The sequence below is a fragment of the Hoplias malabaricus genome, chromosome 3 (assembly GCF_029633855.1).
Source record: "Hoplias malabaricus isolate fHopMal1 chromosome 3, fHopMal1.hap1, whole genome shotgun sequence".
Taxonomy (NCBI): domain Eukaryota; kingdom Metazoa; phylum Chordata; class Actinopteri; order Characiformes; family Erythrinidae; genus Hoplias; species Hoplias malabaricus.
Genome location: NC_089802.1, coordinates 79,539,908 through 79,560,719, shown reverse-complemented (window position 1 = coordinate 79,560,719; position 20,812 = coordinate 79,539,908). Strand labels below are relative to the sequence as shown.

Sequence of the window (20,812 nt, the reverse complement as noted above, 5' to 3'; positions counted from 1 at the left end):
TTTTGCAGAACACCTTGAAAAATTCCACCTTAAAAAAACAGCCATTATATTTAGACTTCCACATTAAGTAGATGATTTTGGCAAATAAATGGTCACCTTAAAAAGACCCTACCATCTTTAAAAGACTTTCATTAGACTACTTTGTTCAACAAACTGCTGCTGGAATATTAAATTCCACCTTAAGAATAAATCCACATTTATCTGTGACTTCCTTAAGTCAGTGAGATATGCTGTTATTCCTGTATGAAAAATAACCATGTAGCAATTGATTTGGTGCAGGAACTGTGTAGATTGAGCAAGAATTGTTGGTGTTATGGCAGTGTAAAAACACACAAACATTTTAAAGAAAGGTGTGGGTACCCAGTCAAGAAATATATTGATGTCTATGGGGGCCTGGGACACTCCCTACTGCGGAACAAACACTCAGAACTCAAAATCTGTACCGTGAAATGATTTCATATTTATAGGTGTTAGAAAGGTGAAATAAAAAAAAAATCCACCTTAAAAAATTCCTATTTAAATTAGACCTCCACATTAAATAAATGACCACTTCAAATAACTCTTACAACCTTAAGAAGACCACCAATACATTTTGATTGCCACCTTAAAAAATTCCACCTTAAGAAACCCTGGATAATTAAGACGTCTCCCTTAAAAATGACCTTTAAAGTGTTAGAGACTGGCTGTGTCCTTCACAGCTCTCCCCCTCAGTCTCTGCCTCTGCCCCTCCCGCCTCTGTCTGTCTCTCACACGCACGCTCACAGAACACAACTGACAGACTCGGGATTCAATGAATTTCGACCCGTGGGGCACCCTCCAAAAACCTCAAATATCTCAAAAACTTTTCCAGGTCCAAAAATGAACGAAACATACCGTAGCGACAAGGAGAGTCTGGTGCTCGAGATGGTGTAAAAATTTTTGCACTTTGAGCGAGAATTGATGGTGTAATTACGAGTTAAAAACAGGCAAAGTTTTGAAAATCTGCGTGCCGAGCCGCTCTTAAAATACATTGAGCTCTATGGGAGTAAAACCCTCCCAAGTGTCAAACAAAAATTCATAACTCAAAAATGGTATTCTCAAATGGTCTGATACTTACAAGTTTGAGAAAGGGGAAATTTCTCTAGCATTTAAAATTTAAATGAAGTCTGTAGGTGAACGTATAAGGAAGTTATGGTGAAATGTTCGGCAGAAAATTGAAAAAAAAAAATAATAATTTCAATGGGTTCCTATGGGAGCGTACCCACCCTCGGAACAAATGCTTATAGCTTGGAAAACTTTTCCCAAATGGCTTAACCGAATATACCGTTACGACAAGGACACTCTGGTGATGTCAAATGTTCTCATATTAACAGGGGCTAGAAAGTGGAAATTTCCCTACCATTTAAAATGTAAATGAAGTCTCTAGGTGAAAGTATAAGGACGTTATGGGGAGATGTGTCTCGGTGGGCCCGGGTCCGACCGTCTGAAATCCCGTGTCCGTAGCTTCAAAATTGACCGAGTTAGAGCAGGTTGAAAATTTGGCCAATGCATTCCTAAGGGAAAAATTCCCACTTTGGAAGCTCGTATTCCAAAATCCGTAGGTCGGATCGCTCCATAAAGCAAAAGCAACCCGAGTTGGCATAGGATCTATGACCGTGTGAAGTTTCGCGGCTGTAACATGAAAACCCTAGGAGGAGTAGCATTTTACATTTGGCGAATAGAATAAGAAGAATAAGAATAATAAGATTTCGAAGAACACTAATTTGGCTTTGACAAGCCAAATTAATAATAATAATAATAAATGATAATGAGCTGAAATCTGCATTTTCTCAGAGACACATGAGGCCTCCTCTGCTGAGTGAAATATAAACAGACTATAACTGAATATCGGAGGAGGAACAGAGGACACTGGGGACTTAACACCCCACGAAGAGCAACACAAACCCTCCAGTCGCTACAAATCATCTCCTGCTCTGCTCCAAGAGGCTGGAGTCAGACCACAGTCTTACAGTTATGATCCAAATGATTAGAAATGCTCTAAAATCATCATCTAGATCCTGGATTCTGTGATCCACAACTAATCCCCAACACCAGCCCCTGACCCTCACTGATGATGATGAGGCTGAACTCCATCAGATCCTCACAGCTATGTTCTAACCCCTAGAGTAAAGTCCTCCCATTAGAGCAGGGAGTGTTACTGCAGTGAAGAGAGGAACACACTCCTGATTAACGCCCCTCAGTTCAGGACACATTTAGATTTAAGATGGTGTCACTGATTAAGAAATGATTTCTTACAGAGCCCTGCTCTTCAGCCCCAGCCCCACAGAGCTTCATTAACAAGGGCTTTCACTGAAGAAGGGCAGCACTCACCTGTGACTCTCAGACTGGATCTGTTCTTTATCACACCACGGCTGGTGTAGAGTGTGTATTCATACTCTCCCTCATCAGAGACGGCGGTGTTGGTGAAGCGCACAAAATCTGATGTGCAGTGAGTTTAACCGTATTTTCTCAAAACCGCAGCAAATATTCAGAGGCGGACGTCTGAAGAATTAAATTCAAAACCAACAAAATTCAGATGCATAATTTCAGTGCTACAAATTCAAAAATGGTAATATTTCAAAGTCTAATGAGACAGATTTGCTTCCATAGACGTGTCACAATTTATCCTCCTGCCCTAAAGGAGATATTTGATCAAATCTCACAATTGTTTTTGTGATCTCACTTCCCACCTCAGTGTCCACTGCAGTATGTTGCAGAAATATTTTTTAAAAAATGTACCAAATTTCAACATTTAAATGTTGTCTTTGTGAAAAATATTAATAAAAAATGCAATGATGTGCAAATCTATTAAACCCTATATTTAATGTAAAATAGTACAATGTCTCAACTGTTTTGGAAATGGGGTCATTATTCAAACAAAACTGTGGAAGGATATGGAACTAATTTTACAGACAAAGTTTTAATTCATTTGAAGAAAAAGTTCAGATTTTGGGATCTTGAAAAACGCTGCAATGTTTTCTAAATTAAAATAAGTATTCATTAATTTATTCTGTTTAAATAGAATTTTGATCAATTAGCGCCAAACATAAAGTGCATATAGGGGGAGCTCATGAGCACACTTGTTGAGAAAAATAAAAGAATTACAACATAACGCCTCGCACACTTAGGAGGGCACACACAAACGAGGGGTGCGAGGGCACAAGTGTGATTATTGGGACGGGGGGCTACGTCAACTTGTGGGAGGGGCGTGCGGCCGAGACGTAATCGTGACCTCAAACTTCACCGTTTTACTTTCTTTCTTCGGCTCTGGTTCCTGTTTTACAACTAAAGGCCAATGTTTGTGAAGTTTCCGAGGAATTGTGGAACACGTTAGTCGTTTAACGATGGTTCGGTTGAGATTCTAAATCAATAACAGAGTTATTTTGATAACTCCAACTGCGGTTTTAGGACACGACAAGAACTCTGTAGCTAAGTTGCTAATGTAGCTAGCTCGTTAGCCGCGATGTTTAGATCCGATTCGCGCTACATCTACAGTTTTCTACAGATACAGAGAAGGTAAAAACACAACAATCCCATATAAAGTACGATATAAAATAATATATTTCTAGCTGCTGAACAGGGCCGCTGTCTTTCTGAGGACTTTTCTGGTTTCCACCGGCTCCGTCTCCGTCTCAGTAACAGGCCTCAGTCACACCGTGATCTCACTTTCGGGACATTGTCGGGCTTTTAATCGCTGTTTAAACAGAAATATAGCACACAGCATCGAAATTCACAATGTACGTCCCAGACAGTGGTCAGCGAGGTTACGAAGGTGAAGCGAGTCTTATTCATCAGTTCTTTACTCAGATTTTCAGTTCCACCTTAAATAGTAAAGTTGGTTAATATTCACAGATTCAGATTTCATTCTTAACTCTCCATCGGTGTCTGTGAATGGGTTAATACTGACACATTATTGTTTTTGGATCTAAACTGTGTTGTAGCTGCTTTTCTTATGTTGGAAATATTTGCCTTTTGGAAAATTTTTATGGCCGTGACTGTATATGGGCGGGGCATACATAGGAAGTGAGTGTATATCAGGAAGTGAATTAGAATACCATCAAAAAGTTAATTTATTTCAGTAATTCAATTATATTTTATCTAGTTTCATTACAAACAGATTGATCTATTTTAAGTGATTATTTATTTTAATCTGGATGATTATGGTTCACAGCCAATGAAAACCCAAACATCATTATCTCAGAATTGGAATATTCAACTGAAAACACCTGCAGAGGTTTCCTAAGACTTTAAAATGTTCCCTTAGTGTGGTTCAGTAGACTCCACAATCACAGGGAAGACTGCTCACTGACAGATGTCCAGAAGGAGGTCGCTGACGCCCTCCTGCTGTATCCAAGAATATTAATGGAAAGATGAGTGGAAGGAAAGTGGTAGAAAAAGGTGAACAAGCAACAGGGAGAACCTCAGCCTTGAAACGATTGTCAAGAAAATGCCATTCACAAATGTGTGGGAGATTCACAAGGAGTGGATGCTGCTGGAGTCAGTGCTTCAAGAGCCACCACAGACAGACGCATCCAGGACACGGGCCACAACTGTCGCATTCCTTGTGTCGAGCCGCTCATGACCCAGAGATAATGACAGGAGCGTCTCAGCTGGGCCCAGGAGAAAAGACTGGACTGTGGCTCAGTGTCAGAGTCTTGTTTTCAGATGAAAGTAAATTCTGTGTTTCATTTGTAAATCAAGGCCCAGAGTCTGGAGGAAGAGTGGAGAGACACAGTCCAAGCTGCTGGAGTCTAGTGTGAAGTTTCCACAGTCAGTGATGGTTTGGGGAGACGTGTCTCCTGCTGGTGTTTGTCCACTGTGTTAAATCATGTCCAAAGTCCAAAAATATCACTTGATTGGCCACTCACTTGACCTTAAGCCCATAGAGAATCTACAGGGTGTCATCAAGAGGACGATGAGACACCAGACCCAATGCAGACGAGCTGAAGGCTGCTATCAAAGCAACCTGGGCTTCCATAACCCCACAGCAGTGCCACAGACTGATCGCCTCCACGCCACGTCGCACTGATGCAGTAATTCATGCAAAAGGAGCCCTGGCCAAGTACTGAGTTCATATACTGTACAGACTTTTCAGTAGAAAAAACTTCTGTATTAAAATCATCTTTAAATTGGTCTCATATAATATTCTAATTTTCTGAGATAATGACTTTTGGGTTTTCATTGGCTCTGAGCCATAATCATTAACATTAAAAGAAAGAAACACTTGTAATAGATCACTCTGTTTGTAACGGATCTACGAGTTTTACTTTTTGAAATGAATTACTGAAATAAATTAATATGTTGATGATGTTGTAATTGATGGAGATGCACCTGTACATCACGTTAAAGAAGAATCACACCACACTGTGGACCCTCTGTGGGTGGTTATGTTTTAAATGGAATTTGTACTGAATCTCTGACACATCCAGGCCACTAGGTGTCAGTGTTAAAGACTGAAACAAATCAGTGAAGATAACTGCTGACTGTTTTCTGAATAAAACCCTGTTGTTGTTTGTGTGATTCTCTCAGGACTGTGAAGATCGTCCTGATCCTCCTCCTGTTCTCTGTTTCTCTGGGACATGCTCAGGGTGAGTTTCTCTGATTCTGTGACATCATCACAGTGGTTCAGTCTGGACACAGTCCAATAATGTTATTAATGTGACATCATCATAAATGTAGAGAGTCATTTGTCTAAACTGATATTTATTGTGAGGTCAGTGTGAGAGGATGTTGTTGTTGTTTTTTTCTGGAATATTATCCAGTAGTTTAATTTGAAGTTAGTTTATTCAGAGGGAAATCCATATATAATATATATATTTATTTTCTCTGGTGTAAAAATGACTGGACATTTCTAGAATAAATGTGAATAACTGGCCAGTTTTTACACGAGAGCCTTTGTCACCCACAGGTTGTAGGTATTAACAGTTTTATATGATTTACACAGAGACTGTGGAGCTGGAGTGTGAGGCTGCTGTTGGAGTCGTCGGAGAGAACACAAAGATCCCCTGCTCTTTCAGGATTAAAACTGGAGATAAGGGTGCTACTTTCTATGAAGTGATGACTAAAAAGAAAGGACAGAGACATCCAGTCTTATATATTAATTTTCTGGACCCTGTAGTTAATAAAGATCCTCGAGTTCGACTTCCTTCTAGAACTGATCCGTCTCTGCTCTTCACCAACACCGCTGTCTCTGATGAGGGAGAGTATGAATACCAGCTCCTGACTGACCGTGGTGAGATAAAGGGTGGATTCAGTCTGAGAGTCACAGGTGAGTGCTGCCCTTCTTCAGTGAAAGCCCTTGTTAATGAAGCTCTGTGGGGCTGGGGCTGAAGAGCAGGGCTCTGTAAGAAATAATTTCTTAATCAATGACACCATCTTAAATCTAAATGTGTCCTGAACTGAGGGGGGTTAATCAGGAGTGTGTTCCTCTCTTCACTGCAGTAACACTCCCTGCTCTAATGGGAGGACTTTACTCTAGGTGTTAGAACATAGCTGTGAGGATCTGATGGAGTTCAGCCTCATCATCATCAGTGAGGGTCAGGGGCTGGTGTTGGGGATTAGTTCTGAAACACAGTGTGGATCACAAATTAGTCCCTGGTCTCCTGTGTTTACAGAAGGGGCACTAGCTACAACCAGCCGCCCGTTAAACCCACACCTGCAGATGATTAGTGTGTATCCGTGTGAACACCGTGGCCACATTCACTTAACCCCTTCACGTCTGTACATCACCTGCTCCCTTCTTTAAACTGATGCTGAGGAAAACCGAGGGGTACAGGAAGATATTTTAAATGCAGTGGACAGAAGTGACGTCTTCGTTTATCAAACGTGAGACATGAGCTCTACACTTTTGGAGGAGAACTCTATAAATTCTGCTCCATCAGCTCAGTGCACTCACTGTTATTGTTATAATTCTATAAAGTGCAGCTCATGGGAGAATTCAAACTGCTCTGTCGTCCCTGAAGGAGCCAAAAGGGGTCATGTTTAAAATCTCAGACACCTCCAGGCCACTAGGTGTCAGTATCACCACTGTTCCTTTAACACTCTGTGTGTTGTCTCTGTTTTCAGCGAAGTACGACCCACCAGTCATTAATTCAGTTCCTGAAGAGATTAAAGTCGGAGACAGAGCTGAACTGTACTGCAGCACTAGCGGTGGATATCCAGCAGGGGGCATTCACTGGTTCGACAGCACTGGAGCCAACTGGACAGAGAGAGCCACACTGAAGATAACGGAGAGAGACGACAGACTGCTGACAATGTCCAGTAAACTGCCCCTTACTGTCACTGACCTGATTCTGGAGCCCTTCAGGTGTGTCGTTCTCAACAGCAGCTTCAGTGAAGTAGGAGAGACCAGCTTCAGACAGCGGACGATCGGTAACTGCTTCATTATTTACTGAGGTGGGACGCTCAGTAACGTGTTGCTGGCGTCAGATTTTAATATTTTTCAGAAACAAACTTTTAATTTTGAACATTTAAAATGTTGTCTTTGTAGAGTTTTAAGTAAAATATAAGATTTAAATTATTTGCATATTTATTCTGTTTACGTTTGTAGATATTTCTCTTTAGGAAACTGCTGTTAGACTATTATACAATTATTCAATGTTTTTTCATAATTTTAAAAATACAGTTATATAATTCAGTTAAAATGTCTGATTTATACGATGAGAGTAATAACAGGGTTTATTCCTATGGTACAGTGGAAGTATTTGGATGGGAATTAAATCACTGAGGTACTCTAGGAATATTTACATTAACCCACCTCCTCCTGTAAAATGAATTCTGTCAGGGCTCTCTGCCCTAAAGGAGACATTTGATCAAATCTCATGATTGTTTTTATGATTTTTCAGGTGGTCCACATTCCTCTTCACACCCTCCGCTGGTTTTAGCTGGAGTTCTAGTTTCAGTCTTAATCCTGATACTGATCATCATCATCATCTGGTGCCGCAGATGCAGAAAGAGTGAGTATCAGCAGCTCTCAGGAACACCAGTGCTCTAGGACCATGAGGACGCCTACTGTCAGAACTGACCCCTACACTGGGAAACACGGGCTGTTCCTCAGTGTGTTCCTGAGGGTTCTCATGTTCTGTGTGAGACGCAGAGTGAGAAATATGAGAAATGTAGTTTTAAAGGAGATATATTCTCCCCCGTATCCACAGAGGAACACAGCTGTGGGTCTTAATTAAAGCCCTGAAAGTGAAAGTCCTGATTCCTCTGGAAACTTCCACTGGAGTTTAAACTACAGCAGATTTATTGTAGAGTGGTTTTATTCTGACACTGAACACCCCGCTGACCCTGAGCTCTGTGTCCTTTTCTCCAGGGGCTCCTCGTGAACCTGCTGCTGGAAGAGGTGCTGATGTTGATGAAACAGGTCGGTTCTGCTGCTGGAAATTAGGTTCTTTCAGGAGATTCATTATCATTCTCTCTCTCTCTCTCTCTCTCTCTCTCTCTCTCTCTCTCTCTCTCTCTCTCTCTGCGGTGGATGATGTCTAACACAGGTTTACTGTTGTTTCTCCACAGTGACTCCCCTGAAGAAGGAGTAAAGACTGGGAGAAAGTCTGAAGTAAACACAGATTCCTGTTCTCTAATCCACTGTTACTCTCTGGAGCACACAGGTGAATACCGGTTCAGAACGGACAGATCATTCAGGAAATACCTGTGCGCACAGTTTAGGCTCCTGACCAATTTAGTTACGTCTACTCCTTGGGTCCCTTTTTGTGAGGAGTGTGTGTGAGTGACTGGGTGAGTGTGTGTGAGTGACTGGGTGAGTGTGTGTGAGTGACTGGGTGAGTGTGTGTGAGTGACTGGGTGAGTGTGTGTGTGTGACTGGGTTATCGTTACACTTATATAGCGCCTTTCTATATACCCAAGGACGCTTTACAATCTACACTGCTCAGAACGCTCATTTCACACACACACACTGGCAAGAAGCGGCAGCCAAACGCGCACAGCGTACTCTCGACTAGAAACGACCGTCCACCTGGAGGACTGCTTCGGGCACTAGGATTTCACCCAGGACAGAGCGCCAATCCATATCTGGGCACACACACATTCACTCACACATACACACTCATTAACTCACAAACCAGGACAGTTATTACAGAAGCCAATTCACCTACCCTCCATGTTTTTGGACTGTGGGTGAGTGTCTGAGACTGTCCACAAGTCCACGGTGTTCATGTCTGAGACTGTCCACGGTGAGTGACTGGGTGAGTGTGTAAAACCGTCCACGTGTGTGTGTGTGAGAGAGAATGGGTGAGTGTGTGTGAGGCTGGGTGAGTGTGTAAAATCCTCCACAGGTGTGTGAGACTGTGTGAATGTGTGTGAAAGACTGTCCATAGGGGTGTGTGACTGGGTGACTGTGTGTGAGAGAGTGATTTAATTATTAAATAATCCTTTAAATAGAAGAATAATAGCTGTGTAAACACTTGTATCCCATTACACACCCAATCAGAAATCTGATGTACATTCTGCACCTGAGCTGATCTTGTTCAAGGCAACACCAGAACACACTACTGAACTGTGTTATAGAGAAAGACTGCCGTGTCTCAAGGAAATTCTGCTTCTGCTCAGAGTCTGCGAATTCCTTCAGTGCTCCTCTCTCCCTCCGTCTTCACTGTGAAGTCTGACTCTATAATCAGAATGAATTCAGTCTGATTGGAGGGAGTCTTTGGATGAAGCACGTCATCCAGTGTCATAACTGGAGTCATAATGTCATCAAGTGTCAAATAACTTTCATGCACCTTTATATTTGTATGAAATTGTTCTATTTAATTCTTATATAAAGCTTTTAAAGGGAGCACCTCTGATTGGGAAAAGGCAGTTATCTCTGGCTAGAGTCTTTTGTGGAGATTGAACCAGTGACCTTCCAGCACCAAGCTTTTATAACCATGAGGACACAGGTGCTGGTGTAGGATTTGATCATGGTGTACATTCTGAAGATTTATTTATTTTATTATACATTTATTTGTTGAGTTTTGTATTTGTTCAGTGTGTTTTTTCTGCAGTTTTTCTCTCCTAAGTGCGCTTAATAAAGTTTATTTGTTGATATTAGCTGTGTCTCAATTCCCTGTGTCCACTGCAGTATGTTGTAGAAATGTTTTTTTTTTTTTTTAAATTTACCTAATTTCAATATTTAAATGTTGTCTTTGTGAAAATTTTAAATGAAAAAAATACAGTGATGGGCAAATCTTTTAAACCCTATATTTAATGTAAAATAGTACAATGTCTCAACTGTTTTGGAACTAGAGTCATTATTCAAACAAAACTGTGGATGGATATGGAACTAATTTTACAGACAGTTTTAATTCATTTGAAAAAATACTCTGAAAGTGAAAGTTCACATCTTGGGGTCTTGAAAAACGCAATGTTTTCTAAATTAAAATAAGTATTAATTTATTAATTCTGTTTAAATCAATTTTTAAATACTTTTAATTAATCAATTTTTCACTTTTCTATATATTTTGAATGGTGTGAGGTTCAAAGTGTGGTGCATCATGCAAAGGCAGGTTCTGCTGCAGGGCCTAATGGTGTGCCGTATCAGGTGTATAAGTATGCACCTGTGGTCTTGAAGTTTTTGTGGAGGTTGATGGTCATAGTTTGGAAGAAAAGGATCATTCCAAAAGAGTGGAGAACAGCAGGCGGTATCCTTATCCCTAAGGAGAAAAATGCTGTGGGTATAGAAGTTTTGGCCCATAAATCTTAATGTGGAAGGTGAGATTTTCTTTAGTGTAATAGTGTGGTGACTTGCTACTTATTTGAAAACAAATTAATTGATACATCAGTACAAAAGGCAGGTGTTTCTGGATTTGCAGGATGTTTGGAGCATAGCAGCATGATCTGGCATCAAATTCAGACAGCAAAGAAAGAGGGTAAAGATCTCCATGTCATTTTCCTAGATTTAGCAAATGCATTTGGCTCAGTGCCACATAAAAACCTTTGAATTTTTCCAGGTGCCAGATAAGGTTACCAGACTTGTTAAAGCATATTTTGAGGACATTCAGTTTTGATTTTGTGCAGGGGAATTTGTTACGTCATGGAGGTAGTAATCGGTCTCTAAGTGGGTCGTATGTGGGGAGAGGTTGCAAGATGGTACTTGGTTTCCTCCAATCAGGGTTTACATGGACGACATGAGGATGCTGACGACTACTGTGCCTTGCACATGGTGGTGACTGGAGAAGTTAAATGATAATATAAAGCTGGCCTGGCTGAAAGGTAAATCAAGCAAGTCTAGAAGTCTTTTTTCAAAGGAAAACTTGTATAGGAACATTTTTGGATGGAAGGAGATATGATTCCTACAGTATTGGAGAGACCAGTGAAGAGTTTAAGTACATGGCATAGTGCAGCACTAAATGATACAGAGCAAGTTGTGGAAATAAAGGCTGAATTGGTGAAGTTTATTAATAGCATTAATAGATCGTGTTTGCCAGGGAAGTTGAAATTGTGGTGTCTGGAGTTTGGCTTACTGCCTCATATTAGGTGGAAATTGACACTTTATGTTGTTTTGATCACAGAAGTAGGGTTATGAACAAGGCCATAAGGAAGTGGCTAAGGGTGCCGCAGTTTTTAAGTAGCGTGGCATGGTATGGGAGAGGAGTACTGGAGCTACCACTCACAAGTTTAGTTGAGAATTTAAATGTGCAAAGGTGAATTGCGAGATGATTTTGACAGGATTGGTTAAAGCAGAGGGCCAGTCACAAAAGCAAGAAGGAAGTGGAATCCAAAAGTGTCCGTGCAGGTAGCCAGGAGCTCATTAGAGCTAAGGGATATGACTGGCCAAGTGCAATGTGGAAGAGCGGGCCTTGGGTTAGGTGATTTGTGGAAAGCATTTAGTAAGGCCACATGAGGGAACGCGGGTGTCAGGCACATGTAAGACCAATGGAGATAGGTGTTAGAGGATGTGTAGCCAAGTCTGCCACGGCATCAGTGGCCGGAATTTAAGGGCAGCTGTGTAGGGGAGTGAACAGCACTGTAGAGGTCCTGTTTTGGTGGTTAATAATGTAGCATGTAAAGATCACATGGAACTGGTTCAGAATCAGAATCAGAATCAGAATCTCTTTATTTCGCCAGGTATGTTAAACATACTAGGAATTTGTCTTGGTGACAGCAACACATGTATGACATGTAACACGTACACAGACTGTTAACAAAAACTCTAAAAGAGGTACAATAAACAATAAATAGACTAAAAAAATACAGTTAAGTACTAGAAAAAAAAGAGCGTTAAGACATAAATTAGATAACATAAAATATAAAATCTATACTGTACAGATATGAGTATGAATATAAATATTTCCAGATATTCCTAAAGTAGGTTATATTATATATTGTTGTAGAAGTTACAGAAATAGAACTTCTGTACAGCTGTGCAAAATAGCATAGTGCAAGTGAGTAAAGTGTTCTGTTCAGTGCAGTTATGTCCAGTCGGTTTAGTTCAGTGGTTTGGAGACTCAGAGGTGTTCACTGTGGTTGAGGAGAGCTACAGCTCTAGGAAAGAAGCTGTTAGCATGTCGTGTTGTGCTGGTTTTGATGATCCTTAGTCTTCTACCAGAAGGGAGAGTCTGGAAGAGGTGATGTCCAGGATGTGAGGGGTCAAGCATAATTTTGCGAGCGCGTTTCCTCACCCTGCTGGTGTGGATCTCCTGAAGCGTTGGCAGGTTACATCCAATGATCTTCTCTGCTGATCTGATGATGCGCTGGAGCCTGGCTCTTTCTTGTGAGGTAGAGGAACCAAACCAGGTGGTTATGGATGAGGTGATGATGGACTCGATGATCGCTGTGTAGAACTGGATCATCAGGGTCTGTTGCAGGTCAAATTTCTTGAGCTGTCTCAAGAAGAACATTCTCTGCTGAGCTTTCTTGGTGATGGAGACGGTGTTCCTCTCCCACTTCAGGTCCCTGGATATGGTGGTGCCCAGGAACTTGAGTGACTCTACAGTGGAAACTGCGGTGCCCTTGATGTAGAGGGGGGATACAGGGGGTGGGTTGCGTCGGAAATCCACCACCATCTCTACAGTCTTGTCTGTGTTCAGCAGCAAGTGGTTGTCACTGCACCAGGACACCAGCTTACCAACCTCCTTTCTGTAAGCAGACTCATCACCATTGGCTATGAGGCCCACCAGAGTGGAATCATCTGCAAACTTCAGGAGCTTTACAGCTGGTTCCTTGGAGACACAGTCGTTGGTGTAAAGGCTGAAGAGAAGGGGTGAAAGAACACACCCTTGTGGAACTCCAGTACTGAGTGTTCGAAGGTCTGAGGTGTGTTTCCCAAGCCGCACATACTGTCTTCTGTCTGTGAGGAAGTTTGCAATCCACTGACACATGGAGTCCGGCACTGACAGCTGGGACAGTTTGCTTTGAAGTAGCTGCGGCACAACGGTGTTGAAAGCCGAGCTAAAGTCGACAAACAGAACCCGAGCGTAGGTTCCAGAGCTGTCCAGATGCTGAAGGATGAAGTGGAGAGTTAGGTTGACCACATCATCAACAGATCTGTTTGCTCTGTATGCAAACTGCAGGGGGTCCAGCAGGGGGTCTGTAATGGTCTTTAGGTGGGCTAAGACCAGGCGTTCAAAGACCTTCATGACCACAGATGTCAGGGCGACAGGTCTGTAATCATTAAATCCAGTGATGGTGGATTTCTTGGGGACTGGAATGATGGTGGAGGTCTTGAAGCAGGCTGGAACACAACGGAGCTCCAGTGATCTGTTGAAGATGCTGGTGAAGACTGGTGCTAGTTGGTCACAGCAGTGTTTTAGGATGGATGGAGAAACTTAATCAGGTCCCGGGGCTTTCTTCACCTTCTGTCTGCTGAAGAGTCTGTGGACGTCCTGCAGGCTGATGGTGAGACAAGCTGGGGGTGGAGGTGTGAGAGCCAGTGTGGGGGAGGAGGGGGGTTGATGATGGGGTGAGAGAGTCTGCTGATTGTCTATTGTTTGAAATCTGCAGAAGAACTCATTCAGATCGTTGGTGAGCTGACGGTCGTTCAGGTGGAGGGGGGTATTTCTCACCTTGTAGCCAGTGAGAAGCTGAAGACTGTTCCAGGCTGACGATGGGTCGTTAGCTGTGATGTGGTTATCCAGCTGCTCTGAGAACTTTCTTTTCGCTGCTTTAACCCCTTTCTCCAATCTGTACTTGGCTTTTTTGTAGACAGCTCTGTCTCCACTCCTGAATGCGGCCTCCTTCTCTCGCCTAAGCTGTTTCAGTTCTATAGAAAACCAGGGTTTGCTGTTACTGTGTTTAACACGTGTTCTAGTTGAAATACAGCTGTCTTCACAGAAGCTTATATATGACGTCACAGCATCTGTGTATTCATCCAGTCCGTCTGTCGCCTCCTCAAACACAGCCCAGTTTGTGGATTCGAAGCAGCCCTGCAGCTTCTCTATGTCTCCACTGGTCCACCTCTTCACTGTTGTAATGGCCGGCTTGTTGGTTTTGAGTTTCTGCCGGTACGTGGGAATGAGGTGAACGAGGCTGTGATCGGAGAGCCCGAGAGCGGTGCGCGCAACAGCGCGATAGGCATTCTTGATGCTTGTGTAGCATTTGTCTAGTGTGTTGCCTTCACGTGTAGCGCATGCGATATGTTGCCTGTATTTGGGCATCTCCTTCGTGAGGTTAGCGCTGTTAAAGTCCCCCAGAATGATCAGCAGCGAGTCTGGATGGTCTCTCTCTAGTTCCATTATCTGTTTGGCCAGTTGTCTCTGCGCGTCGCTGGTGCACGCGCTCGGCCTAATGTACACGCCGGCCAGAATGAAGGAACTGAATTCTCTGGGAGAGTAAAACGGCCGACAGTTAATGAAGAGAGACTCCAGATGAGGAGAGCATGATCTTAACAATACTGTAGTGTCTCTACACCAGCGCTCGTTGATGTAGAAGCAGATTCCTCCTCCCCTACTCTTCCCGCTACGTTCCACGTCTCTGTCCGCTCTCAGTAGCTGGAAGCCCGGTACGTCCAGCGCACTGTCCGGGATCAGCTCGTTCAGCCAGGTCTCCGTGAAGCAGAGGGCAGAAGCAGAGGAGAAGTCCTTGTTGGTCCGGTGGAGCAGGAGTAGTTCCTCAGTTTTGTTGCTGAGAGATCGGAGGTTGGACAGAAATAATGATGGTAGAGGTGTGCGAGGCCCGCGCCGCCTGAGACGCACGAGCGCGCCCGCGCATCTGCCCCTTCGTCTGCGACTCCAGCGTCTCCTTGCGAGGCCGAGCAGCGTCAGCGCGGCCGTTGTAAAGATTTCCACACACTCTGAAGGTTTTTGAATAAATTCCGGCATAAAATCAGGAGAAATGTTGTCCCTGGCGGTTAATAACTGTTCTCTGTTCCAGCTGACCAAGTTTGAGGTACAATAGACAACATTAATTAGCAAAAACAAACATAACACGGAGGAGCTCGTCTCCGTGGCTGCCATCCTCGGCGCCATCTTGACCATTTGCCCCCCTCAGTTGCACTGAGCATGCCTTAACGGTGCCAGTAGGGCTAGGTACAGCCTTAGTGACCAGGGAGGCCAGGGTGGATTTATGGTTGTTGATGGTAAAGGGTAAGGTAGGGCTGTAAAGCTGGTTTGTAGTGGGGTGGGTCTGGGATGCCAGACTTCACTGTTGAGCCTCCATGACGTGTGGTGGACTGAATTCAGCGAAACACTGATGAGAGGAGGTGCCTGCCTGATGACCCCTGTGAAGATGCAGTGGGTGGTTTGGGTACTCACAGGCTGGGCTCAGTGAGTAACCGGAGTTGTTAAGGGTGGCTGGTTGCTGATTGGATCATGAATAGCCACAGCAAACTTAGTGTGTAGCTGTAAGCTTGGAACAATAGAAATTGTGTGGCGGCCGGTAGGAAGAAGGTGGGGTCTTATCTTATCTTTACATCTTATCTACATCAAATCTAATATTTGGAAGTCATATATTTTTCTTTAGCAGATTTTGTTTTCAGATTCAGATTTTTTGTTACATGTCTTTTGGCCCTGTTTTCACATAGGGACATCAGCTGAGAGGGGCGTGGTCTAATGACTGACAACAATAAAGGCGGAGCACCTTCCTCAGCATTGACTTTGAGAAAGATCACTGAACACTCACATTATACACAATATTCTGTGAAACATTGATTTAGTTTGCTCCAACAACTAAGATTTGAAATAGTGCTGAATATTGTCTAAGAACTCACTGTACAGGACTTTGTCACTAAAGTCAATGAAACTGAAAAACAAGGAGCTGAAAGTGAAAAAAAACATCTGTAACTATAAAAAGATGAAAGAAAAAAATAAGATAGAAATCTGAAAACATAAAATCTACAACTGAAAAATACAAAACGTTAAATATCAAAATATACAAGAAAGTGAGAAATGAAAAATTATTTATTAGAAAAAAAAATTCCAGAATAGAATCAAAAACTGAAAAATTGTTCTATGCTTATTTTAATTTTTCATAGTTCAATCTCAAGATTTGAACTTTCAGTTTCAGATTTTTCTTTCCAAATGAACTAATCTTTTGTCCCTAAATTAGCGCCAAACAAAAAGTGCATATAGGGGGCGCTTGCTGAGGAAAATGAAAGAATTGTTACAACATAAAGCCTCGCACACTTAGGAGGGCACACACAAATGAAGGGTGCGAGGGCACAAGTGTGAGTATTGGGACGGGGGCTACTTCAACTTGTGGGAGGGGCGTGTGGCCGAGACGTAATCGTGACCTCAAACTTCACAGTTTTACTTTCTTTCTTCGGCTCTGGTTCCTGTTTTACAACTAAAGGCCAATGTTTGTGAAGTTTCCGAGGAATTGTGGTTTTTTGGAAACACGTTAGTCCTTTAACGATGGTTCGGTTGAGATTCTAAATCAATAACAGAGTTATTTCGATAATTCCAACTGCGGTTTTAGGATACGGCAAGAACTCTGTAGCTAAGTTGTCTATGTTTAGATCTGATTCGCGCTACATCTACAGTTTTCTACAGATACAGAAAACTGTGAATGGGTTAATACTGACACTTTATTGTTTTTGGATCTAAGACAAGCAGCTACAGCTCAGTTTATGTCGGAAACGTTTGCCATTTGAAAAACACAAACCATTTTTATGGCCACAACTGTATATGGGTGGGGCATACAGAGGAAGTGAGTGTATATCAGGAAGTGATTTAGAACACCTAAAAAACTAAAATAACTAAAAAAGTTAATTTATTTCAGTAATTCAATTATATTTTATATTTATAATTTATGTAGTTTCATTAAACCCTATTTCAAGTGTTTATTTATTTTAATGTGGATGATTGTGGTTCACAGCCAGTGAAAACCCAAACATCATTATCTCAGAGAATTGGAATATTCAACACAAAACACCTGCAGAGGTTTCCTAAGACTTTAAAATGTTCCCTGAGTGTGGTTCTGTAGACTCCACAATCACAGTGAAGACAGCTCACTGACAACACAAACACAAGACCCTGCATTTTTCAACAAGATAATGCCAGACCACATTCTGCAGCAATCACAACATCATGGCTACGTAGGAGAAGGATCCGGGGACTGAAATGGCAGCCTGCAGTCCAGATCTTTCACCTATAGAGAACATATGGTGCATCATAAAGAGGAAGGTGCGAAAAAAGAAGGCCCAGGACGATTGAACAGTTAGAGGCCTGTATTAGACATGAATGGGAGAGCATTCCTATTTCTGAACTTGAGAAACTGGTCTCCTCTGTCCCCAGACGTCTGTTGAGTGTTGTAAGAAGAAGGGGGGGATGCCACACAGTGGTAAAAAATTGCCTTGTCCCAACTTTTTTGGGATTTGTTGAAATTTTGAAACAACATTTTTTCCCTTAAAATGATACATTCTCTCAGTTTAAACTTTTGATCTGTGATTTGTGTTCTATTCTGAATAAAATATTAGATGTTGGCTCCTCCACATCATTGCATTCAGTTTTTATTCACAATTTGTTTAGTGTCCCAACTTTTTTGGAATCTAGTTTTATTCATAAATACCTTGTTTCCAATAAAGAGAGAATTAACAGTCCCCTGTAATAATTAAATTAATAAATCGCTGAAGCAGCGGCCGCAGTGATTTAAACACAGAGCAGTTCACTGCTTTACAACTGGTAAAACTGTCCCCTGAGTTTATTTATTTATTTATCATTACACTAATGTAACACCTCTTCTAGGAACCCAAGGACGCTTTACAGTCAACACCACACAGAACAGCATTTCAGTAAACAACACACACACACACTCACACACACACACACACACACACACAGCGTACCCTCTACCAGGAACGACCCTGCACCTGCAGGACTGCATCGGGCACTAGAGCTTCACCCAGGATAGAGCTCCATTCCGTGTCTGGACACTCACACACACAAACACCCACATTCATTCACATACACACATTCACACCCACAAATGGTAGAAGCCAGTTCACCTAACCTCCCTGTGTTTGGAACTGTCAGAGGAAAGCGGAGACCTCTGTGGAAACCCACGCAGACACTGGGGAAACTCCACCCAAATCAAATCAAATCAAATTTATTTATATAGCGCCTTTTACAATTGACGTTGTCACAAAGCAGCTTCACAGTTTCAGAACAGAACATTTAAATCAAAGCCCAATGCGAGCAGCAGAAGGCGACAGTGGCAAGGAAAAACTCCGTCGAGGCTGGAGGAAGAAACCTTGGGAGGAACCAAGACTCACAAAGGGGACCCATCCTCCTCTGATCAAATTATAGATTGAAACTATAGATTACCCAGAGGGGAATTGAAACCCAAGAAACCACAAATGCCCATGATTAACATCTTCACTTCTGTAAATCACAGATTCTGCTCCCTTCTTTAAACTGACGCAGACTCACTAAATGGAAACTGAGAAGTAGAGGTCTGGCCTTTACACGTCAGGTTTTAAATGCAGTGGACAGTGTGATGGGAAAATGCAGATTAACACCAATGAGTAATGAATAATGATAACTAATGACACAATATATTCAGGGAGTAATTGTAGTAATTAATCTTGATTAAATCTTACTAGATTAAAGATATAGACTTGGGACCTTAAAGAACTTGTTGCATTGTGTCCTCAGGACTTTTCAGGACATGACTCAGGAGACTGTTGGAGACTGTAGGAGGGGAAAAGTGCTGAATAGAGCACTTCTGAGATTACAATGGGGAACTAGGTTCTTAGACAGAATGGAAAAGGGTAGTTGAGAGTCAAGCTGAAGAACATCCTGTACATCTTGAACCCAGCCCCAACCGTCTGCAACCATTTTGCTGACAGTAATAAAATAGGAGATAACAAATATAGGCATAGCAAGTAATGCCAGTTAAGGAAATGTCTGGGTTGAAGGAATGAGACATGATGTAATAACGTCCAAATGGTACACATGATGCTTGGTGTACGTGCACTGACATCTTCGTTTATCAAACATGAAACATGAGCTCTACACTTTTGGAGGAGAACTCTATAAATTCTGCTCCATCAGCTCAGTGCACTCACTGTTATTGTTATAATTCTATAAAGTGCAGCTCATGGGAGAAGTGGAAGTATTTGGATGGATATAAAATCACTGAGGTACTCTAGGAATATTTACTAGTGATGAGTCGGTCGCGAACGATCCGGCTCTGAGAGCTGTCTCTTTGAAATGAATGACGGGAGCTGGCCATTTTTTTTCTTTTGCCGCACGCGATTGGTCACACAGCGTCTGTGTGTCTACACTAAACAAGAGCGGAGCGGGAAGGGAAGTGGTAACAGACACACGTAGTGACACACAGCACACAACAGGAGGGAGGGAGAGTCTTTAGACTGACTACACGCTAGAAAGATGAAGAAAAAAGTGACAGGAAGCAGAATATAGTTTGGACGCATTTTAAAGTTATAGACAGTTCAAAGGCAGAGTGTAAACTTTGCAAAGTGAAAATTTCATATCGAACAGGTTCCACAAACAACCTGCATAGGCAAATGCGAACTGTTCATCCAACAGTGCAATTACAAGTGAAAAGACAAGCATCGGTTATCAACATCGGAGAATCAGTTATTAATGAAGGTGCCAGTGTGTCTGCTGCAACTGTTGCTGCTCCAACAACCTCTACAGCATCATCCAGTACACCATCACAACCACCTACATCTACAACCCAGAGCTTTATGAGGCCGTTTTTCAAAAGGCTATGACCCCTGCACAACAAAAGACAATAAATGAGGAACTGGGTAAAATGATTGCACAAGATTTTCTATCGTGGTAGACACAGGATTCAGAAACTATAATCATGCTCTCAATCCAATGTATGCACTTCCAAGCAGGAAAACCTTTCCCAAAAAATTACTCCAGGCCTGTGTGACAGAGAACGTGCTTCACTCCTAGAAAGGCTCAAAAAAGCCACAGCTGCTTGTCTAACAACTGACTGACGTCCCGAACTCCCACATCCTACATGTCAGAGATTGGACCTGTTTACTTAAGATTTTTGTATTTTGTATTCCATAATTTTTACATTTTAATATTTTTAGATTTAAATTTTAATATTTTCAAAATGTTTGTATTTTTAATTTTCATTCATTTTTGTATAAATAAAGCCATATAAAAATATATATTTAATATAATGTATGTTTTTACACTAGTAGTTCATTTACACATAATTTGGTAATAAACTGATTTAAACAACAAAATCTAAGTTATTTTATTATACATTTATTTGTTGAGTTTTGTATTTGTTCAGAGTGTTTGTTCTGCAGTTGTTCTCTCCTAAGTGCGCTTAATAAAGTTTATTTTTTAGTAGCTGTGTCTGTGTCTCAATTCCCACCTCAGTGTCCACTGCAGTATGTTGTAGAAATATTGTTTAAAAACGTACCTAATTTCAG

General features: G+C 41.9%; 1 protein-coding gene across 1 annotated transcript; it reads left to right on the top strand.

Annotated features, from left to right (window-relative positions):
• Window positions 1-3,341: 3,341 nt before the first annotated feature.
• LOC136691184 (uncharacterized) lies at window positions 3,342-10,313 on the top strand. Its single transcript, XM_066663570.1, has 7 exons — window positions 3,342-3,534; window positions 5,548-5,606; window positions 5,963-6,286; window positions 7,084-7,389; window positions 7,863-7,973; window positions 8,333-8,383; window positions 8,533-10,313. The coding sequence occupies exons 1-7, from the start codon at window positions 3,482-3,484 to the stop codon at window positions 8,553-8,555; spliced, it is 927 nt and encodes a 308-aa protein (XP_066519667.1). The 5' UTR covers window positions 3,342-3,481; the 3' UTR covers window positions 8,556-10,313.
• The last annotated feature ends 10,499 nt before the right edge of the window (window positions 10,314-20,812 follow it).

Excerpts from the sequence above, each read along its gene's own strand:
- LOC136691184 (XM_066663570.1), top strand. The coding sequence starts at position 3,482 with ATGTTTAGATCCGATTCGCGCTACATCTACAGTTTTCTACAGATACAG. Across the intron at positions 5,607-5,962 it reads TTCTCTGGGACATGCTCAGG|AGACTGTGGAGCTGGAGTGT; the intron begins GTGAGTTTCTCT and ends TGATTTACACAG. Across the intron at positions 7,974-8,332 it reads GTGCCGCAGATGCAGAAAGA|GGGCTCCTCGTGAACCTGCT; the intron begins GTGAGTATCAGC and ends CCTTTTCTCCAG.